General features: G+C 46.1%; 1 protein-coding gene across 6 annotated transcripts in view; it reads right to left on the reverse strand.

Annotated features, from left to right (window-relative positions):
- The window catches only part of MAST3 (microtubule associated serine/threonine kinase 3), a 205434-nt gene that overhangs the window by 115510 nt on the left and 73516 nt on the right, over positions 1-16408 (reverse strand). For 4 of the 6 annotated variants that reach the window (XM_075282727.1, XM_075282709.1, XM_075282717.1 and 1 more), the window contains exon 2: positions 10038-10127. The exons of the other annotated variants lie outside the window; for them this stretch is intronic. In XM_075282727.1, the coding sequence (XP_075138828.1) occupies positions 10038-10127 (90 nt within the window). The remainder of the gene's footprint in view (positions 1-10037; positions 10128-16408) is intronic. 6 annotated transcript variants of the gene reach the window in all.

Raw genomic sequence — 16408 nt, forward strand, 5'->3', positions numbered from 1 at the left:
GGAGTTGGAAGAGGAAGTGGTGGATGATGAGGACACTGACCCGACCTGGACAGGGGGGATGTCAAGCGGGGAAAGTAGTGTGGATGTTGAGGCAGGTGCAGCACCAAAAAGGGTAGCTAGAGGCAGAGGCAGAGGTCAGCAGCTTAGGCGAAGCCAGGCCACACCCGGAATCTCCCAAGATGTTCCAGTTCGTACCCAGCCCCGAAAAACTCCCACCTCGAGGGCACGTTTCTCGAAGGTGTGGAGTTTTTTCAAGGAATGCGCCGAGGACAGATATAGTGTTGTCTGCACAATTTGCCTCTCGAAATTGATTAGGGGCTCTGAGAAGAGCAACCTGTCCACCACTTCAATGCGCCGTCATTTGGAATCCAAGCACTGGAATCAGTGGCAGGCAGCAACGGCAGGACAAAGGCCGCCTGCCGTTCACGCCACTGCCACTGCCACTGCCTCTGCCACTGCCACTGCTGACTGTGCTGGCGATGCACTCCAGAGGACGAGCCAGGACACCACTTCATCTGCCTCCACCACTTTGTTGACTTCTCCCTCATCCTCCCCTGTTCCTGTCTTATCTCCTTCTCCTGCACCATCAAAGGCACCATCAGGCGCTTCTTTACAACAACCCACCATCTCTCAGACATTGGAGCGGCGGCAGAAATACACTGCTAACCACCCACACGCGCAAGCCTTGAACGCCAACATCGCTAAACTGCTGGCCCAGGAGATGTTGGCGTTCCGGCTTGTTGAAACTCCCGCCTTCCTGGACCTGATGGCAACTGCGGCACCTCGCTATGCCGTCCCTAGCCGTCACTACTTCTCCCGGTGTGCCGTCCCCGCCTTGCACCAGCACGTGTCACTCAACATCAGGCGGGCCCTTAGTTCCGCGCTTTGCACAAAGGTCCACTTGACCACCGACGCGTGGACAAGTGCATGCGGACAGGGACGCTACATTTCACTGACGGCACACTGGGTGAATGTAGTTGAGGCTGGGACTGCTTCCCAAACTGGCCCGGTGTACCTCGTCTCCCCGCCTAACATTCCTGGCAGGGACACGAGAAGAACACCCCCCTCCTCCTCCTCCTCTACCGCCTCCTCCTCCGCCACCGCCTCCTCCTCCGCCACCGCCTCCTCCTCCGCTGTTAGATTGACCCCAGCTACGAGTTGGAAATGTTGCAGCACTGGCGTTGGTAGACGTCAGCAGGCTGTGCTGAAGCTGATCAGCTTGGGGGACAGACAGCACACTGCCTCCGAGGTGAGGGATGCCCTCCTCGATGAGACGGCAATATGGTTTGAGCCGCTGCACCTGGGCCCAGGCATGGTCGTTTGTGATAACGGCCGGAACCTGGTAGCAGCTCTGGAGCTTGCCGGACTCCAACATGTTCCATGCCTGGCCCACGTCTTCAACCTAGTGGTGCAACGTTTCCTAAAGAGCTACCCCAATGTTCCAGAGCTACTGGTGAAAGTGCGGCGCATGTGCGCCCACTTTCGCAAGTCGACAGTAGCCGCTGCTAGCTTAAAATCTCTCCAGCAACGCCTGCATGTGCCACAACACCGGCTTTTGTGCGACGTCCCCACACGCTGGAACTCAACGTTTCAGATGTTGAATAGAGTGGTTGAGCAGCAGAGACCTTTGATGGAATACCAGCTACAAAACCCTAGGGTGCCACAAAGTCAGCTGCCTCAGTTTCACATCCATGAGTGGCCATGGATGAGAGACCTTTGTGACATCCTACGGGTCTTTGAGGAGTCCACAAGGAGGGTGAGCTCTGAGGATGCGATGGTGAGCCTTACAATCCCGCTCTTGTGTGTTCTGAGAGAATCCCTGATTGACATCAGGGATAACTCAGATCACACAGAGGAGTTAGGGATAGCATCCGATCCGTCACAGCTGGAGAGTAGGTCCACACATCTGTCCGCTTCACTGCGTTTAATGGAGGAGGAGGAGGAGGAGGAGGAGGAGGAAGAAGAGTTGTCCGATGATGTGATGGTGATACAGGAGGCTTCCGGGCAACTTCGAATCGTCCCATTGTTGCAGCGCGGATGGGTAGACATGGAGGATGAGGAGGAAATGGAGATTGAACTTTCCGGTGGGGCCAGAGGAGTCATGCCAACTAACACTGTGGCAGACATGGCTGAGTTCATGTTGGGGTGCTTTACAACCGACAAGCGTATTGTCAAAATCATGGAGGACAACCAGTACTGGATCTTTGCTATCCTTGACCCCCGGTATAAAAACAACATCTCGTCTTTTATTCCGGTAGAGGGGAGGGCCAATCGCATCAATGCTTGCCACAGGCAATTGGTGCAGAATATGATGGAGATGTTTCCAGCATGTGACGTTGGCGGCAGGGAGGGCAGTTCCTCCAGTAGGCAACCAAGTTCTCACCGGTCCACACAAACGAGGGGCACACTGTCTAAGGTCTGGGACACCTTGATGGCACCCCCTCGCCAAAGTGCCGCCACGGAGGGTCCTAGTGTCACCAGGCGTGAGAAGTATAGGCGCATGTTGCGGGAATACCTTTCCGACCACAGCCCTGTCCTCTCCGACCCCTCTGCGCCCTACACGTATTGGGTGTCGAAGTTGGACCTGTGGCTTGAACTTGCCCTATATGCCTTGGAGGTGCTGTCCTGTCCTGCCGCCAGCGTCCTATCTGAGAGGGTGTTCAGTGCAGCCGGTGGCATCATCACTGACAAGCGCACCCGTCTGTCAGCTGAGAGTGCCGACCGGCTCACTTTGATAAAAATGAACCACCACTGGGTAGAGCCGTCATTTTTGTGCCCACCTGTGTAAAGCACCCCAACATGAAACTCCATGTCTGTACTCAACCTCTCCAATTCCTCCGCATCCTCATACTCATCCACCATAAGCGTTGCACAATTCTGCTAATACTAGGCTCCCTCCACCCTGATTTCCCCCAACTCTGCTGGTTAGAGGCTCCCTCCACCCTGATTTCCACCAACTCTGCTGGATAGAGGCTCCCTCCACCATGAATTTGCCCAAACTGGGCTGGTTAGAGGCTCCCTCCACCATGAATTGGTCCAAACTGGGCTGGTTAGAGGCTCCCTCCACCATGAATTTCCCAAAACTTGGCTGTTTAGAGGCTCCCTCCACCATTAATTGGTCCAAACTGGGCTGGTTAGAGGCTCCCTCCACCATGAATTTGCCCAAACTTGGCTGTTTAGAGGCTCCCTCCACCATGAATTTGCCCAAACTGGGCTGTTTAGAGGCTCCCTCCACCATGAATTTGCCCAAACTGGGCTGGTTAGAGGCTCCCTCCACCATGAATTGGTCCAAACTGGGTTTTTTAGAGGCTCCCTCCACCATGAATTGGTCCAAACTTGGCTGTTTAGAGGCTCCCTCCACCATTAATTGGTCCAAACTGGGCTGGTTAGAGGCTCCCTCCACCATGAATTTGCCCAAACTGGGCTGTTTAGAGGCTCCCTCCACCATGAATTGGTCCAAACTGGGTTTTTTAGAGGCTCCCTCCACCATGAATTGGTCCAAACTGGGCTGGTTAGAGGCTCCCTCCACCATGAATTTCCCAAAACTTGGCTGTTTAGAGGCTCCCTCCACCATTAATTGGTCCAAACTGGGCTGGTTAGAGGCTCCCTCCACCATGAATTTCCAAAAACTTGGCTGTTTAGAGGCTCCCTCCACCATTAATTGGTCCAAACTGGTCTGTTTAGAGGCTCCCTCCACCATTAATTGGTCCAAACTGGGCTGGTTAGAGGCTCCCTCCACCATGAATTGGTCCAAACTGGGGTTTTTAGGGGCTCCCTCCACCATGAATTTCCCAAAACTTGGCTGTTTAGAGGCTCCCTCCACCATTAATTGGTCCAAACTGGGCTGGTTAGAGGCTCCCTCCACCATGAATTTGCCCAAACTGGGCTGTTTAGAGGCTCCCTCCACCATGAATTGGTCCAAACTGGGGTTTTTAGGGGCTCCCTCCACCATGAATTTCCCAAAACTTGGCTGTTTAGAGGCTCCCTCTACCATTAATTGGTCCAAACTGGGCTGGTTAGAGGCTCCCTCCACCATGAATTTGCCCAAACTGGGGTTTTTAGAGGCTCCCTCCACCATGAATTGGTCCAAACTGGGGGTTTTTAGAGGCTCCCTCCACCATGAATTGGTCCAAACTGGGGGTTTTTAGAGGCTCCCTCCACCATGAATTTGCCCAAACTGGGCTGTTTAGAGGCTCCCTCCATCATGAATTGGTCCAAACTGGGGTTTTTAGAGGCTCCCTCCACCATGAATTGGTCCAAACTGGGGTTTTTAGAGGCTCCCTCCACCATGAATTTGCCCAAACTCTGCTGGTTAGAGGCTCAATCCACCCTGATTTTCAAAACAAATGTTGGTGCCAACCTCAACTTACTACAAGGGCCAAATTCACTGCTGGTGACAAGCTCTCCTCACTGCAAGTGCCAAATACACATGTTTCAAGGTGTTTTCCTACTGTCAGAGAGGTGGTATTGAGTGTGTAAAGTGTGTAGTTGTTAGGCTGTGATGTTGGGGTAATAGAGGGTCTTTGGTGTGTTAGATGCCCCCAGACATGCTTCCCCTGCTGTCCCAGTGTCATTCCAGAGGTGTTGGCATCATTTCCTGGGGTGTCATAGTGGACTTGGTGACCCTCCAGACACGGATTTGGGTTTCCCCCTTAACGAGTATCTGTTCCCCATAGACTATAATGGGGTTCGAAACCCGTTCGAACACACGAACATTGAGCGGCTGTTCGAATCGAATTTCGAACCTCGAACATTTTAGTGTTCGCTCATCTCTAATCAGTATGTCTTTGGAGTGTGGGCGGAAACCCACGCAAACATGGTGAGGACATACAAACTCCTTGCAGATGTTGTTCTTGGCAGGATTCAAACCCAGGACTCCAGTACTGCAATGTTAACCATGAGCCACTGTGCTACCAGGTGAGTAAATTATTGACCACTACCTATTGCAATGATATAGTAGGCAGCGACCTAACATACAGTACCACTGTGTGGAGCCCAAGAAAAATGAGGTCACATATTGTGGGGGGTAGCCATATACTGTGTGTGTGGGGGGGGGGGATAATAAAAAGGGTGTCATACACTGTGTGGGAGCCAAATAAGGAGATTTTTTGATCTGCAAATGGAGGGATGCATGTCCTACAATTTTAATAAGGGGGCCCCCTTATCATGCAGAGAAAGAGGGCACCTTTCTATAGATTGCCTCAGACAGCAGAGAGGCTAGGTTCACCCCTGGCTACATCTAAATGATTATAAATATCATACTCGTATTAATTAATTCAAAATTGCAGCTTAATAAAATCTAATTGTTATTTATATATGAAGAAGAAAATATCTTATTTATACATAAATCTTCATATTGATACAAGCCATATTTAGTTTACTATTTTAAGCCACAATGACATATTTTCAACAAGCAGCTAAATATAGTTTGTAGCAGGTATACGCAATTTATGAATTTGATCTTTAAATCAATATTGATTTTCTGAGTCTTTTACATTTGCAGCCATTTGTTGGCATGTTACTAATATGAAAGTTCACTTTAGGTCCTATGCACATAACAGTCGAGTCTTTGCAACCGGTACCTTATGCATGAAGGCTGTGCAGTCAGTTTGACGCAAATGAGATAAAACAGTGACATACTTCCTGTCGACTGGGGCAGGACTCTGGGACTATCTTGCTGACTCCAGGACGGATGGGGGAGTATGCTTAAAGGGGTTGTCCAGAATAAAATACAAATTAACCCCTAAACTAAACCCCCTCTCCACGCCTAGCTTCTAATTTACTTGTATTAAAAAAAAATAAATGTATAATTACCCATATGACCGCCCCAGGGACACTTTCTGATTATCTGGTGATATTCCGTTTCACCACTTCTGAAACAGAATGTCACCAGTACTCAACCCCATCAATACTTACCAGCTTTACTGTCTGGGAATGACTCCTCCACTCTTCCGCTCTTCAAGCGCTTGCTGTAGGCTCTATGAGACATGCACAGTAGAGATGGCACTACATCTCTATTGCACAGGCCTCACAGGTACATCCAGTCTGTGTGTATCAACTCCAGCCTGCGAATAGGGAAGGAGAAAGGAGGAGCCGTCTTCCAGAGCAGAAGATAAGATAAGGTAAGTATGATGTGATGGGGGATGGCCTTAGTAGTGGGCGGGATAGCTTAGCTAGGGAGACAGGGTGGGCAGAGTGGATTCTAGTAGTTGGGCAGGATAGCTTAGCTAGGGAGACAGGGAGGGGGTGTCATGGAGTGAGAGAGGACGGGGTGGAACAGTGACAGGGGGGTAGTGTGGAAGGTACATAGGAAACTACAGCAGGAAGCTAACACCTTGTAAACAAATGCAGAAGATGCCAGGAGCTCCCACAGAAACCTAGAAATTACGCGAAACACTGCTAAAAGTATATGGGTGCACTTTTAACTCATTGATAGCACTAACAGACCTTTTTAAAAAAAATTGCCTGTAAACCCCTTTAATATCAAGATTAGTGGTGTGGTTTGATATGAATATGTACTATTTGCTGGGGTTTTTTGACCTAGTCCGTATTTTCTGGACTATAAGGCGCACATAAAAACCTACGATTTCCTCAGAAATCGTAAGTGCGGCTTATAGTCCGGTGCGGCTTATATATGGATGGAAGCGGCGGCAAAGTCTGCGTGCCGCTTCCATACATACATAAAAGGCACCGTAAGGGTGCATTCACACTACAGAACGCCGGCGTGTAATCACAGCCGTACACGCCGGCGTTACAGCAGGGCTGCCGGACACTTCCTATTCATTTCTATGGGAGCCGGCATGCGAGCGCTCCCCATAGAAATGAATGGACAGACACTTCCCATTCATTTCTATGGGAGCCGGCATGCGAGCGCTCCCCATAGAAATGAATGGAAAAAAGCAGTCCATTCATTTCTATGGGGAGCGCTCGCATGCCGGCTCCCATAGAAATGAATGGGAAGTGTCCGGCAGCCCTGCTGTCACGCCGGCCTGAAACAGAACGTGAAACTTACCCAGCGGTGCAGGGCGGGCGGGCGGGCATTCAGGCCTCCTCTTCCTCCGATGTTCCGTCCTTCTCCTCCTGCGCTCGCTGATAATGGCCGGGGCGCATGCGCAATATCATAATGCTTCTACTATGGCTACGCATGCGCCCAGGCCATTATCAGTTAGCGAGGAAGAGGAGGCCTGAATGCCCGCCCGCCCTGCACCGCTCGGTAAGTTTCACATTCTGTTTCAGGCTTCTATTTTAAAACGGGGGGGGGGGGGGGGGGGGTAGTTTAATATGACTTTTACGGTTGGGCTCTATCAGCATGATTTTGCTGATAGAGCCCCTTCTCGCCTGCCGAGCGCTTCCAATAGAAGCGGCTGGCACGCGGGGGGTTAAGCGGCCGCTGGCAAAGTCTGCCTGCCGGCGCTTTCAATAACATATAATGCGCACCGGACTGCGGCTTATAGTCCGGTGCGCCTTATATATGAACCGAGACGGACTATAAGGCGCTCATGGGCAATGCGGCTTATAGTCCGTAAAATACGGTAAAATGTTAGAAGCATCTAGGAATCTGGGTCCTGTCCATATGACAAGGGTGTCTATGAATCAGTTTACAAAATTACACAATTTGAAACAATTTACACAGGTTTGTCAGGATATACAAGATATTTACATGATACATTTTGAACAGTGGTACTGGTGGTATCACACAGCACATGGATTGAAATAGTCAAGTATCATTACTTGTCCAGTTTATTGTATAGGATGACTATGCTTGCACTGCCCTTCCTTTAATTCCTGTATATAACCATGTAGAACACATTTCATACAGGCACACAAGGAGTTAACCTTTTTCTTCTGCATGGATTTCCCCTTCCCTATCTCTGCTAAGACTGTGATCTCTCAGCAGCAACTATACCCCTTATTTTCCTGTTAGCCGGGAGCTGGATGGTGTTTCCCTGGAAACACCATGGATTTGTTCCCATTCTCATTACATCTACAGCCACTGCTCTCTGGGAGAAAGGGACATCCCTCCCCTTGTATGTGACATTTCCGTATGTAGGATTTGTACGCTGGCAGCATACCACGATTATAGAATTAAAGGGCTTGTCCAGGATAAATGAATATTTTAAACATATTTTTGTCCCCCCCCTCCAACTTTCTAAATTACATTTATTGACATTTTTTTTTGTTTGTTTTATTCTAATATATGTAGGTCTTGTGACCTACAAATATTATTATTTTTTGTCTATTGGCTGATGATGTGGGGGCGCAGTCCACCACCACAGCCCCATTATACTTACCTGTTGCTCTTGGCAGCTCCGGACCCAGGATGTCATTGGCTGCCGATACCTCCTCTTTGTGACTTGTGCCGGCCAACTTGCGGCATATACGCCTCGTGGGACCCCAGTCTTAATCTATATTTTATGTGGCTTAGAGGTACACAGGTTGAAGGACTGCACATGAACATTTACAACCACTACTTGTAATATAAATCTATGATAATTTTTCCCAGAGTTCTAGTAGCTTTATTAGAGTGTGGTTGGGTCTGTGTGCCTGTTTTATAATGCTGATGGCTGTATAGTCACATGTATGTGTGTGTTTGTGTAAGTTTTAATGCTGATGGACTAGCATAGCAGAACCTTTATATTCCAAACAGATCTGTCAATCACTCGAACTAAGCTTCAAGCCATATGAAAGGAAACTACTTAGCAGTATAGCTAAAGGGTACATGGTAGTACTGACACTGTAGAGGGTTTTTTTCCCCCAGTTTAGGGCTGTGTTCACACTTTGCATGCATTTCAGCTGAGTAACACATTTGTGCTGTGTCAGTACACCAAATGTTTTCATTTTAATGGCCATTAGAGCAAAATTAATATACCTAGAAACGTGCTTTGCATTGCTGTAATAGAAAAAAGCATGCAGTTGTTCAATTTACAAAATGCACAGTATGAACCCAGCATAAGGCTCCATGAACACTATATTCTAATGGCCCCATATAAATGGCTAAAGATGGGCAAACTTCAGAAGATTAGTTTTGTCCTGTGTTCAGACAAAGCAATCCCCTAGTTAAAGGGGTATTCCCATGTACATAATTATTTTTAAATTTGCAGATAATTAAAAGTTAAACATACGCGCGTATCACATTGAAACCAATAGGGAAAAAAGCAGCCCATTCATTTCAATGGGAGCACTCGTATGCCGGCTCCCATTGAAATTAATGGGATCTGCTTTGTACACGCTGATTCTGAACGTGTTTTACGTTCAGAATCAATCCGCATTTACTCAGTGTGAATGCACCCTTAGGGTCAGTTCACACTGAGTTTTTTGGCGAGGATCTTGGCGCTGAATCCGTGTCAGAATCCACGTTGATAAAAGCCTCCGCATAGAGTTCTATGGCTTCTGCTAGCTTTTTTTTTCCGCTAGCGGAAAAAAGTTTCCTTCAGGCGGATTTGGTCTGTAAAAACCGACGCAGTCAATGGGAGGCGGAAAATCCACATGGAATTAGCAAAAACCACAAGGAAAAATCGCTAGCGGTTTTTTTCAAGGTTCATACAGTGTGCTGAAGGAAAAAAACATTTCCTAATTCTTGAAGTGGATTTTTTCCTTACCAAAAAACTCCATGTGAATGGACCTTATCAGGGCACAACTCAGGATAGGTCCTACTACATCCTGGACTCACTGCAGGAAAAGGGTCCGTAGAGGCATGGGTGGCACACGGATATCACCCATTTGCTGTCTGTACAGTTCCCCCCATATCCCGCATATTCTGATGTGCATGTAGCCTAATAACTTTATTACCATTATAAATAGTCTTTGAAGATATAATAAACTCATGGAAAGCCATCTTCACTACATCTGTATGCTGCTCCAGCAACTAATAACTACTTTACATCTGTAGGCATAGATTTAGAAATACCATTGCATAACATACAAGGGGGCTAACTGCATAATTCCAATATTAAAAGAAATGAGAATGTCTAAGCAAAAAGGAAAACAGAGTCACTTTACACAATTCAGAAGCTGAGGTACAGCAGTGAGCTTCTTACCTCCATGGGTGTAGGGTTTGCAGGGGACTGTTTGGGCTGCAGGGACTACAGGGACTGAGCAGAGTTGGACTTTGGTTGTTTGGAGACAAACTGTAAAGGAAGAGCAAGTTCAGAACGAGGGGGCCTTTAAACAGTTTATTCAACCCCTAGGAAACAGAAATGCCTTAAAACTCACTTACCTTTATATGGTTACCCCCTTACACAAAGTTAAACACATCATACTACCATACATATGCAATGCCAAAAAAAGGGAGATGAAGTAGTTGATAAATACAGTTCTATGCGATTATGGAAATATCTATATGCTGAGAACTACACAAGAGATCACCCTGGTTTTCTAGTTCTTATAGTTCAGGTGGCATTTATAACAACCTCAAAAGGGACACCAAACTCCAAAATTTTCTGAGCAGATTAATCCAAACCAATACTCACGATGGGTGAGTATAATCTATGACTAACATGAACACATATGCTTGTACACAAAAAAGAGCAGATTGACTTACTCCCAAATACTTGCACTGACAAACACGGCATGACGAAAGCTGACAAATACAGTTGCCTTAGGAAAATCTGGACACAATAATGAAAAGCAAAAAAAGAAGCACAAAACCATACTGGAACGCAAAGAAGCTGAACGGCAAAACATTTGGGTACTCTATAACATATGACCAAGCACACATAAAAAATTATAATCTAATAATTAATAATAATGTATGTTTATTTTCCTTGGTGAGCAGGATTTTCTGAAGAGGTTGGTACAGAACCATAGGTTCCCAGGGAGTAGGTGGTATCACATGGGGAAATTATCCACACAGTATATTATATTGCCCCCTAAGTGACCCCCACAAAGTATTATGTCCCCAGGTTGTACACCACACAGTATAGGAGAGGGAGTAGGTTTCTCAGTAATTACCACTGTTGCCTATTATATCTAAGATTCTCCTCAGAATAAGCATCATCAGAAAAGTCAACGTCTGAGACATCATCCTACTCTACAATCAAGCCTTCCTCCAAATCAGAATCAGCTTGAGGGATCAGGGTAGAAGAAGTACACGGAAATTCAGAGCCTTTTACAGTGGCTATAGAGCTCTACATTTCTGATTTTTATTAAGGCTCTCATAAAGATCTCATAATCCATTCCCTTTCTCTAGGATATGACCTCTGTTAGAAGTTTTGATTAACAGAAACATCATCGCTCTAGGAAGATAATAAAGACCATTATATTATTCAGGATGATCCACTTACATTTCCTGCAGAATTATGGAAGCAGATGATGTCAGTCACCATGCAGTGGCAGAATTAGCTAGTAATTCAGGTACATCACCCTTCTTTTCTTCAGACATGGTGCTTAAAAAGGTGCATTAATGGCTAGAAGACTAAAGCAGGCCTTGGGGCTAACTTATTGGAGAGTGAATGCTGGTCATGTGACTAGATATGCTTAGTACATACCCTGTATCAGAAAGGAGCAGTACTGGACCCTGGCACCATTTGGACGGGGCCCTGTTTCTGTAAGCTGCCAGGCTTTTACACTACCAGAAACCTCTGGCTGAAATACAATATCAAAACTACGAACTACCATGCATCTGCCTAGTAAGCAAAGGTCCTTCTGTTCTGCAGAATATGGAGGGGAGAAGGTGACGCACAGTAGTCAACACTACAAGGCACTCAATGGTCTGGACTGAGCCCTGGTACCCGAAGTGCCTCCATCAGCTTTTAGATCTTTAACTACTTCAGTACTGGGCCAATTTGTGGTGTAGGACTAGACTCATTTTAGGGTTTTTTGTTTGTGAAGTTTTGAGGGTTTAACATTGTTATCATTTGGGTTATTCAACTACTATCTGCATCTTTCTTCGGTGAAAGATAGGGCTTTATCTTTATGTTGTTTTTATTTTTGCATGTGTTTTAATTTTTGTTTATATCCAGGGAAAATATAAACAAAAGAAGAGGGAAAACATGTCTGTTGTTCACTATTCATTTTTTTTATTTAATAGCACAAAGTGATACTAAAAAACTTTTTAAAATAGTTTTTCCTCTCCTTTATAGCCATTTTTATTTTTTATGGTGTCATTGGGGATGGGTCTAGAACCTGTAATAAGGGCATTTTATTGGTATATTATTTTAGTTTTTTTTTTTTTAACTTTTCTATTAATTAATTCATTTTTTTTTACATTGTGTCATTTGTATTGTTTGCAGCTCTCCCTATTGTATTTTCCTTGTTTGTTTCCCCACAGTTTGATCCCCCACACTTGGTACAGCCATGACTTTTTGTCTCCAGGAAATCAATGGGGTCTCAAAGCTAGCAGTTAGTAGTGGACACTGAAGTTAGCAATGTCTCGCTGAGACCCTGCAGTTCCCTACACAGCCACATTATCAGGGCTCATATAGAGACAGCCCTGAGACAGGGAATTCTGCTGCCCATCACTAAAACACTGTGCCGGGAGGAGAGAAGGAGTCCTGTACTAGGAGGTGTTGTCTGGGACATGCTATTGCAAGGTAACCAGACCCCTGGAAGGACTTCCTTGGAGTACAGTCCCCAGTATCCTTTGGAGGTGGCCGAGTTGTGAAGATAAAGTTGTTGGAGTGGAGTATGGCACTAGAGCCTTATCATAACTAGGCATCTCCTCAATGCCAAGGCTGGGAGTACAGTTCAGTGAGAAACTACTACCCCTATCTGGAAGCTGCAAAGTTTACAGTCTATGTCCAGCCTAGGAGCTGAACTGGGGAGATTGGTTGAGAGCACTCAGCCTATCTGATGGCGCAGCATCCGCCACTACTACTACCATTCTCTGTTCCCTCCATCTGGGCTGAGGCAAACCATATTAGACAATACAGACAGAGATTGGCAATGTGTCTGTGTAAATGCTCACCAACAAAAGCTTAACCTGGTTCGGGCTCATTCAAATCTGCGTTGTGCTCTCCATTCTGCAGGTTTCCGTTTCCTGCATAAAACAGAGCAGGAGACGGAAACCTGCAGGATTCTTTCTCACCCATTCATTTGAATGGGTGAGAAAGATGTGCGGTGGTGAGCGTTTTATGCTCTCCGCCGCGAAACCGGGTTTTTTAATCCGGGCACAGAGTCGGACATGCAGTACTCTGTGTCCGGATTAAAAAATCCGGTTTCGTGGCGGAGAGCATAAAACGCTCACGGCCGGACCCGGTCTGTGCTTTCCGTCTTCTGGCATGCAGAAGACGGAAAGCACAGAACGGAGTGATGAACGCAGGTGTGAACCTAGCGTCACTTGCATGGGCTCCAGAACACAAATGAATGGCAGATCTGGAGGCAAGAGAAGCATGTGTAGAATCCTCTCACAAGAGATCTCTACTGCATTCTCTGAAACGCTGATGAGTATGAGTAGCCAAGGAGATCAGGGAATGAAGAGTAGTAGACAGGTCTCTTCCAGGAAGCTTATCTCTAATGCGAGTCAAGCCTTCCCAGAATGCTGCTACCTGTGCCTCATTATTCTAGGCAAGTTCACATGCCAGGGTGTGGAACTGAAATGCCATGCTGGCTTACAGACATATTTTTCTGTTGCAGGTGCAGCAGAGCAGAGTAAATGTGCACAGGATCTCCAAAAACAGCACGGAAGGTAGTGAGAAAAACATGAAAAATTTGTGGTAATCGGGTCCTCTTCTTTCCACAAAGGGTTAACCCAATCCAAAGGTTCTCCTGAGAGCATAGATATTATGAAAGCTACTTTAGCTCTATCTGATGGAAACAGGAATGCATGCAAATGAAAATGGATGGTGCACTGATTCAGAAAGCTACAGCAGGACTTTTATCATAATGAGACAGAGGAAGCTGAACACTAGAACTTCTGTAGTGTGAACTGGGTGCTATTTAATGAAGAGGCAGAGGTGATCTGTCCAGGCAATTTGTAATCATGTTTATAAGCTGCATCATGCAGTCTTGGCATTCCCCCAGGTCCAATGGCTTCATACATAATCTGCACAATAGGTTTGGGATTGTGAGTGGGTTCATTGACCCAAGCAAAATGTAATGGAAAGCGCTAGAGTGGAGCTACTGTGCCACCTGTGCTCTGCCAGAGGGGTCCAGGTATAGATGGCTGCTGACCAGATGAATTATAAGTATGAGGCATGAGAAAAACAGGCTGAGAGGAAAGTTAGGCCGGGCCCCACATCGCGTAAAAGGCACGGAAAAAAAAAACTTTGCATCTTACGGTCACAGCAAAGTGGATGGGATTCCAGTAAACCCCATTCCCACTTTGCAGAAAAATTTTGTTTTGGAAATCGTAGCATGTCAATTATACCTACGGAAACGCTGGCTGTTTCCCTATAGGAATAATTGAAGCAGAAACAGGAAACCTCTGTGGATTCATATGAAAAGCGCTGCAAGAAAAATCACGATTCCTTGCTTCTTTATTGCTGCAGCGTGCTACGTGGGGCCTTGACTGTACTTGGGAACAGACCAGACGTCAGTGGCAGGAAACAGACAAATAGGGTCAAGGATAAGCCAAAGGTTCAGGATGGGCAGTGCGAGTTCAGTAGTCCAAGACAGGCTGAGGTCATACATGGAAAGGCAGCAGCACAGAAGCATGATCAATACTCCAAACACAGTGTAGTAAGGACTCCTTGCAGAATCAGAAGCAGCTGATTCTTTCTAGTTTGCACATGGTTCAGAGGGCTGGGCTGACTAATATGGACAGAAGCCATCAGGGATTGGTTCAGGAGCACTCACAGGTGAGTTTGCTGAAACTTCAGAGCTAGAAAGAAGGTAATACACAGGAGCAGAGAGCGTCAGAAACCACATGGTTTGAACTGGCGGCAAGCCAGTGACTGTGTTAGGAGAGAGAGCATGACAATGGGCGCAGACCATTACAACTAATCAGATCATCCCGTCATTCTCCTCGGAGTAGTTACTGATTTGCAGCGACATACAACAGATAAAAATCACAGGAGTTTAGTCAAGCTTAGCCAAGAATCAGAGCCTACTGAACAGTGTGACGATTACAAAATCCAGAACCTTGACAGAAGTAGAGGCCATATGTCAAAGCATACACAGATAATGTCAAACCCAGGGGTTGCCCTGAGAAATACAAGAAAGGAGACCCTGGCCTGCATTATATAGGTCACCAGAAATCATTTGTATCATGTCCGTAGCAATAGGACATTCGAACTGGCTATGTCATTGCTGCATGGGTTGCCATGGTATTATGGCTCATCCACTGACAGGAGTAAGGGGGTCCTAACAAATAGACGTCTCTCTCTTAGGGTAAATTCGCACTAAGGAATTTGCTGAGGATTTGGGGGCAGATTGTTTTCAATGGGAGGCAGAGATCGCAGCAGGACACTGAAAAAAATAAGCATCCTGCTCGACCTTGCTGCGGATTCTGTCACTCGAGACTCACTGATAACTAGGCCCGTTTAGCTGCGGCAAGCCGCAAAATAATGCCGATGCCCTGCATCACCATTCCATTGCAGGTCGACCAAGGCTGGAATTCGTCTTCAATTTCTACTGTGTTAACTTACCCTAAGGGGGCATTCACACGATATAATGCGGCACTGATTCTTGCACAATAACTCGCGTAAAAATTAGCGCTGCAAAACAGAATAAGGGTGCATTCACACTGAGTAAACGCTAGCTTATTTTGTAGAGTAAAATTACACTTGTAAATTTTGCTATCCCATTGACTTCAATGATATTTTTTTACAAGTGTAAAAATACGCCTGTAAAAAATACGCCTGTAAAAATACGCCTGTAAAATGTCATTGAAGTCAATGGGATAGCAAAATTTACAAGTGTAATTTTACTCTACAGAATAAGCTAGCGTTTACTCAGTGTGAATGCACCCTAACATTGAGTTCAATGGGTTCTGTTTAACGCGCGTAACACATTGAAATCAATGGGTTAAAAAGCCTCCCATTGATTTCAATGTGTTACACGCGTTAAACGGAACCCATTGAACTCAATGTTATTCTGTTTTGCAGCGCTGATTCTTACGTGAGTTATCGTGCAAGAATCAGTGTTGCATTACATTGTAACCTTATGTAACCACTTTTTATGCGTATAGGTTTCCATTTGGGGATCCCCAAGCAGACTCCTTGAACGCTGATGTGAATGGGGCCTGAGTTGCTGTGTTTCCTAAATGCTTCCACTTTGCAATACCACTCGCAGTTGACTGTGGAATATCTAGGAAGCAAAAAATATTGTAGAACTGACATAGTAGCATCCTCTTATAGCACCATGCTGGAATTCAGAGAGCTCTTTAGAACGGACCATTTTTCACAGATGTTTGTAAAGGCAGACTGCATGGTTAGATGTATTTTATACACCTGTGGCAACAAACAGAAATGATGAACTCTTTGCTGACATCCAGCGTACTATTATGGCCTATGGCCATATCTTTTAGGCT

The sequence above is a fragment of the Leptodactylus fuscus genome, chromosome 1 (assembly GCF_031893055.1).
Source record: "Leptodactylus fuscus isolate aLepFus1 chromosome 1, aLepFus1.hap2, whole genome shotgun sequence".
In the NCBI taxonomy this organism is placed as follows: Eukaryota; Metazoa; Chordata; class Amphibia; order Anura; family Leptodactylidae; genus Leptodactylus; species Leptodactylus fuscus.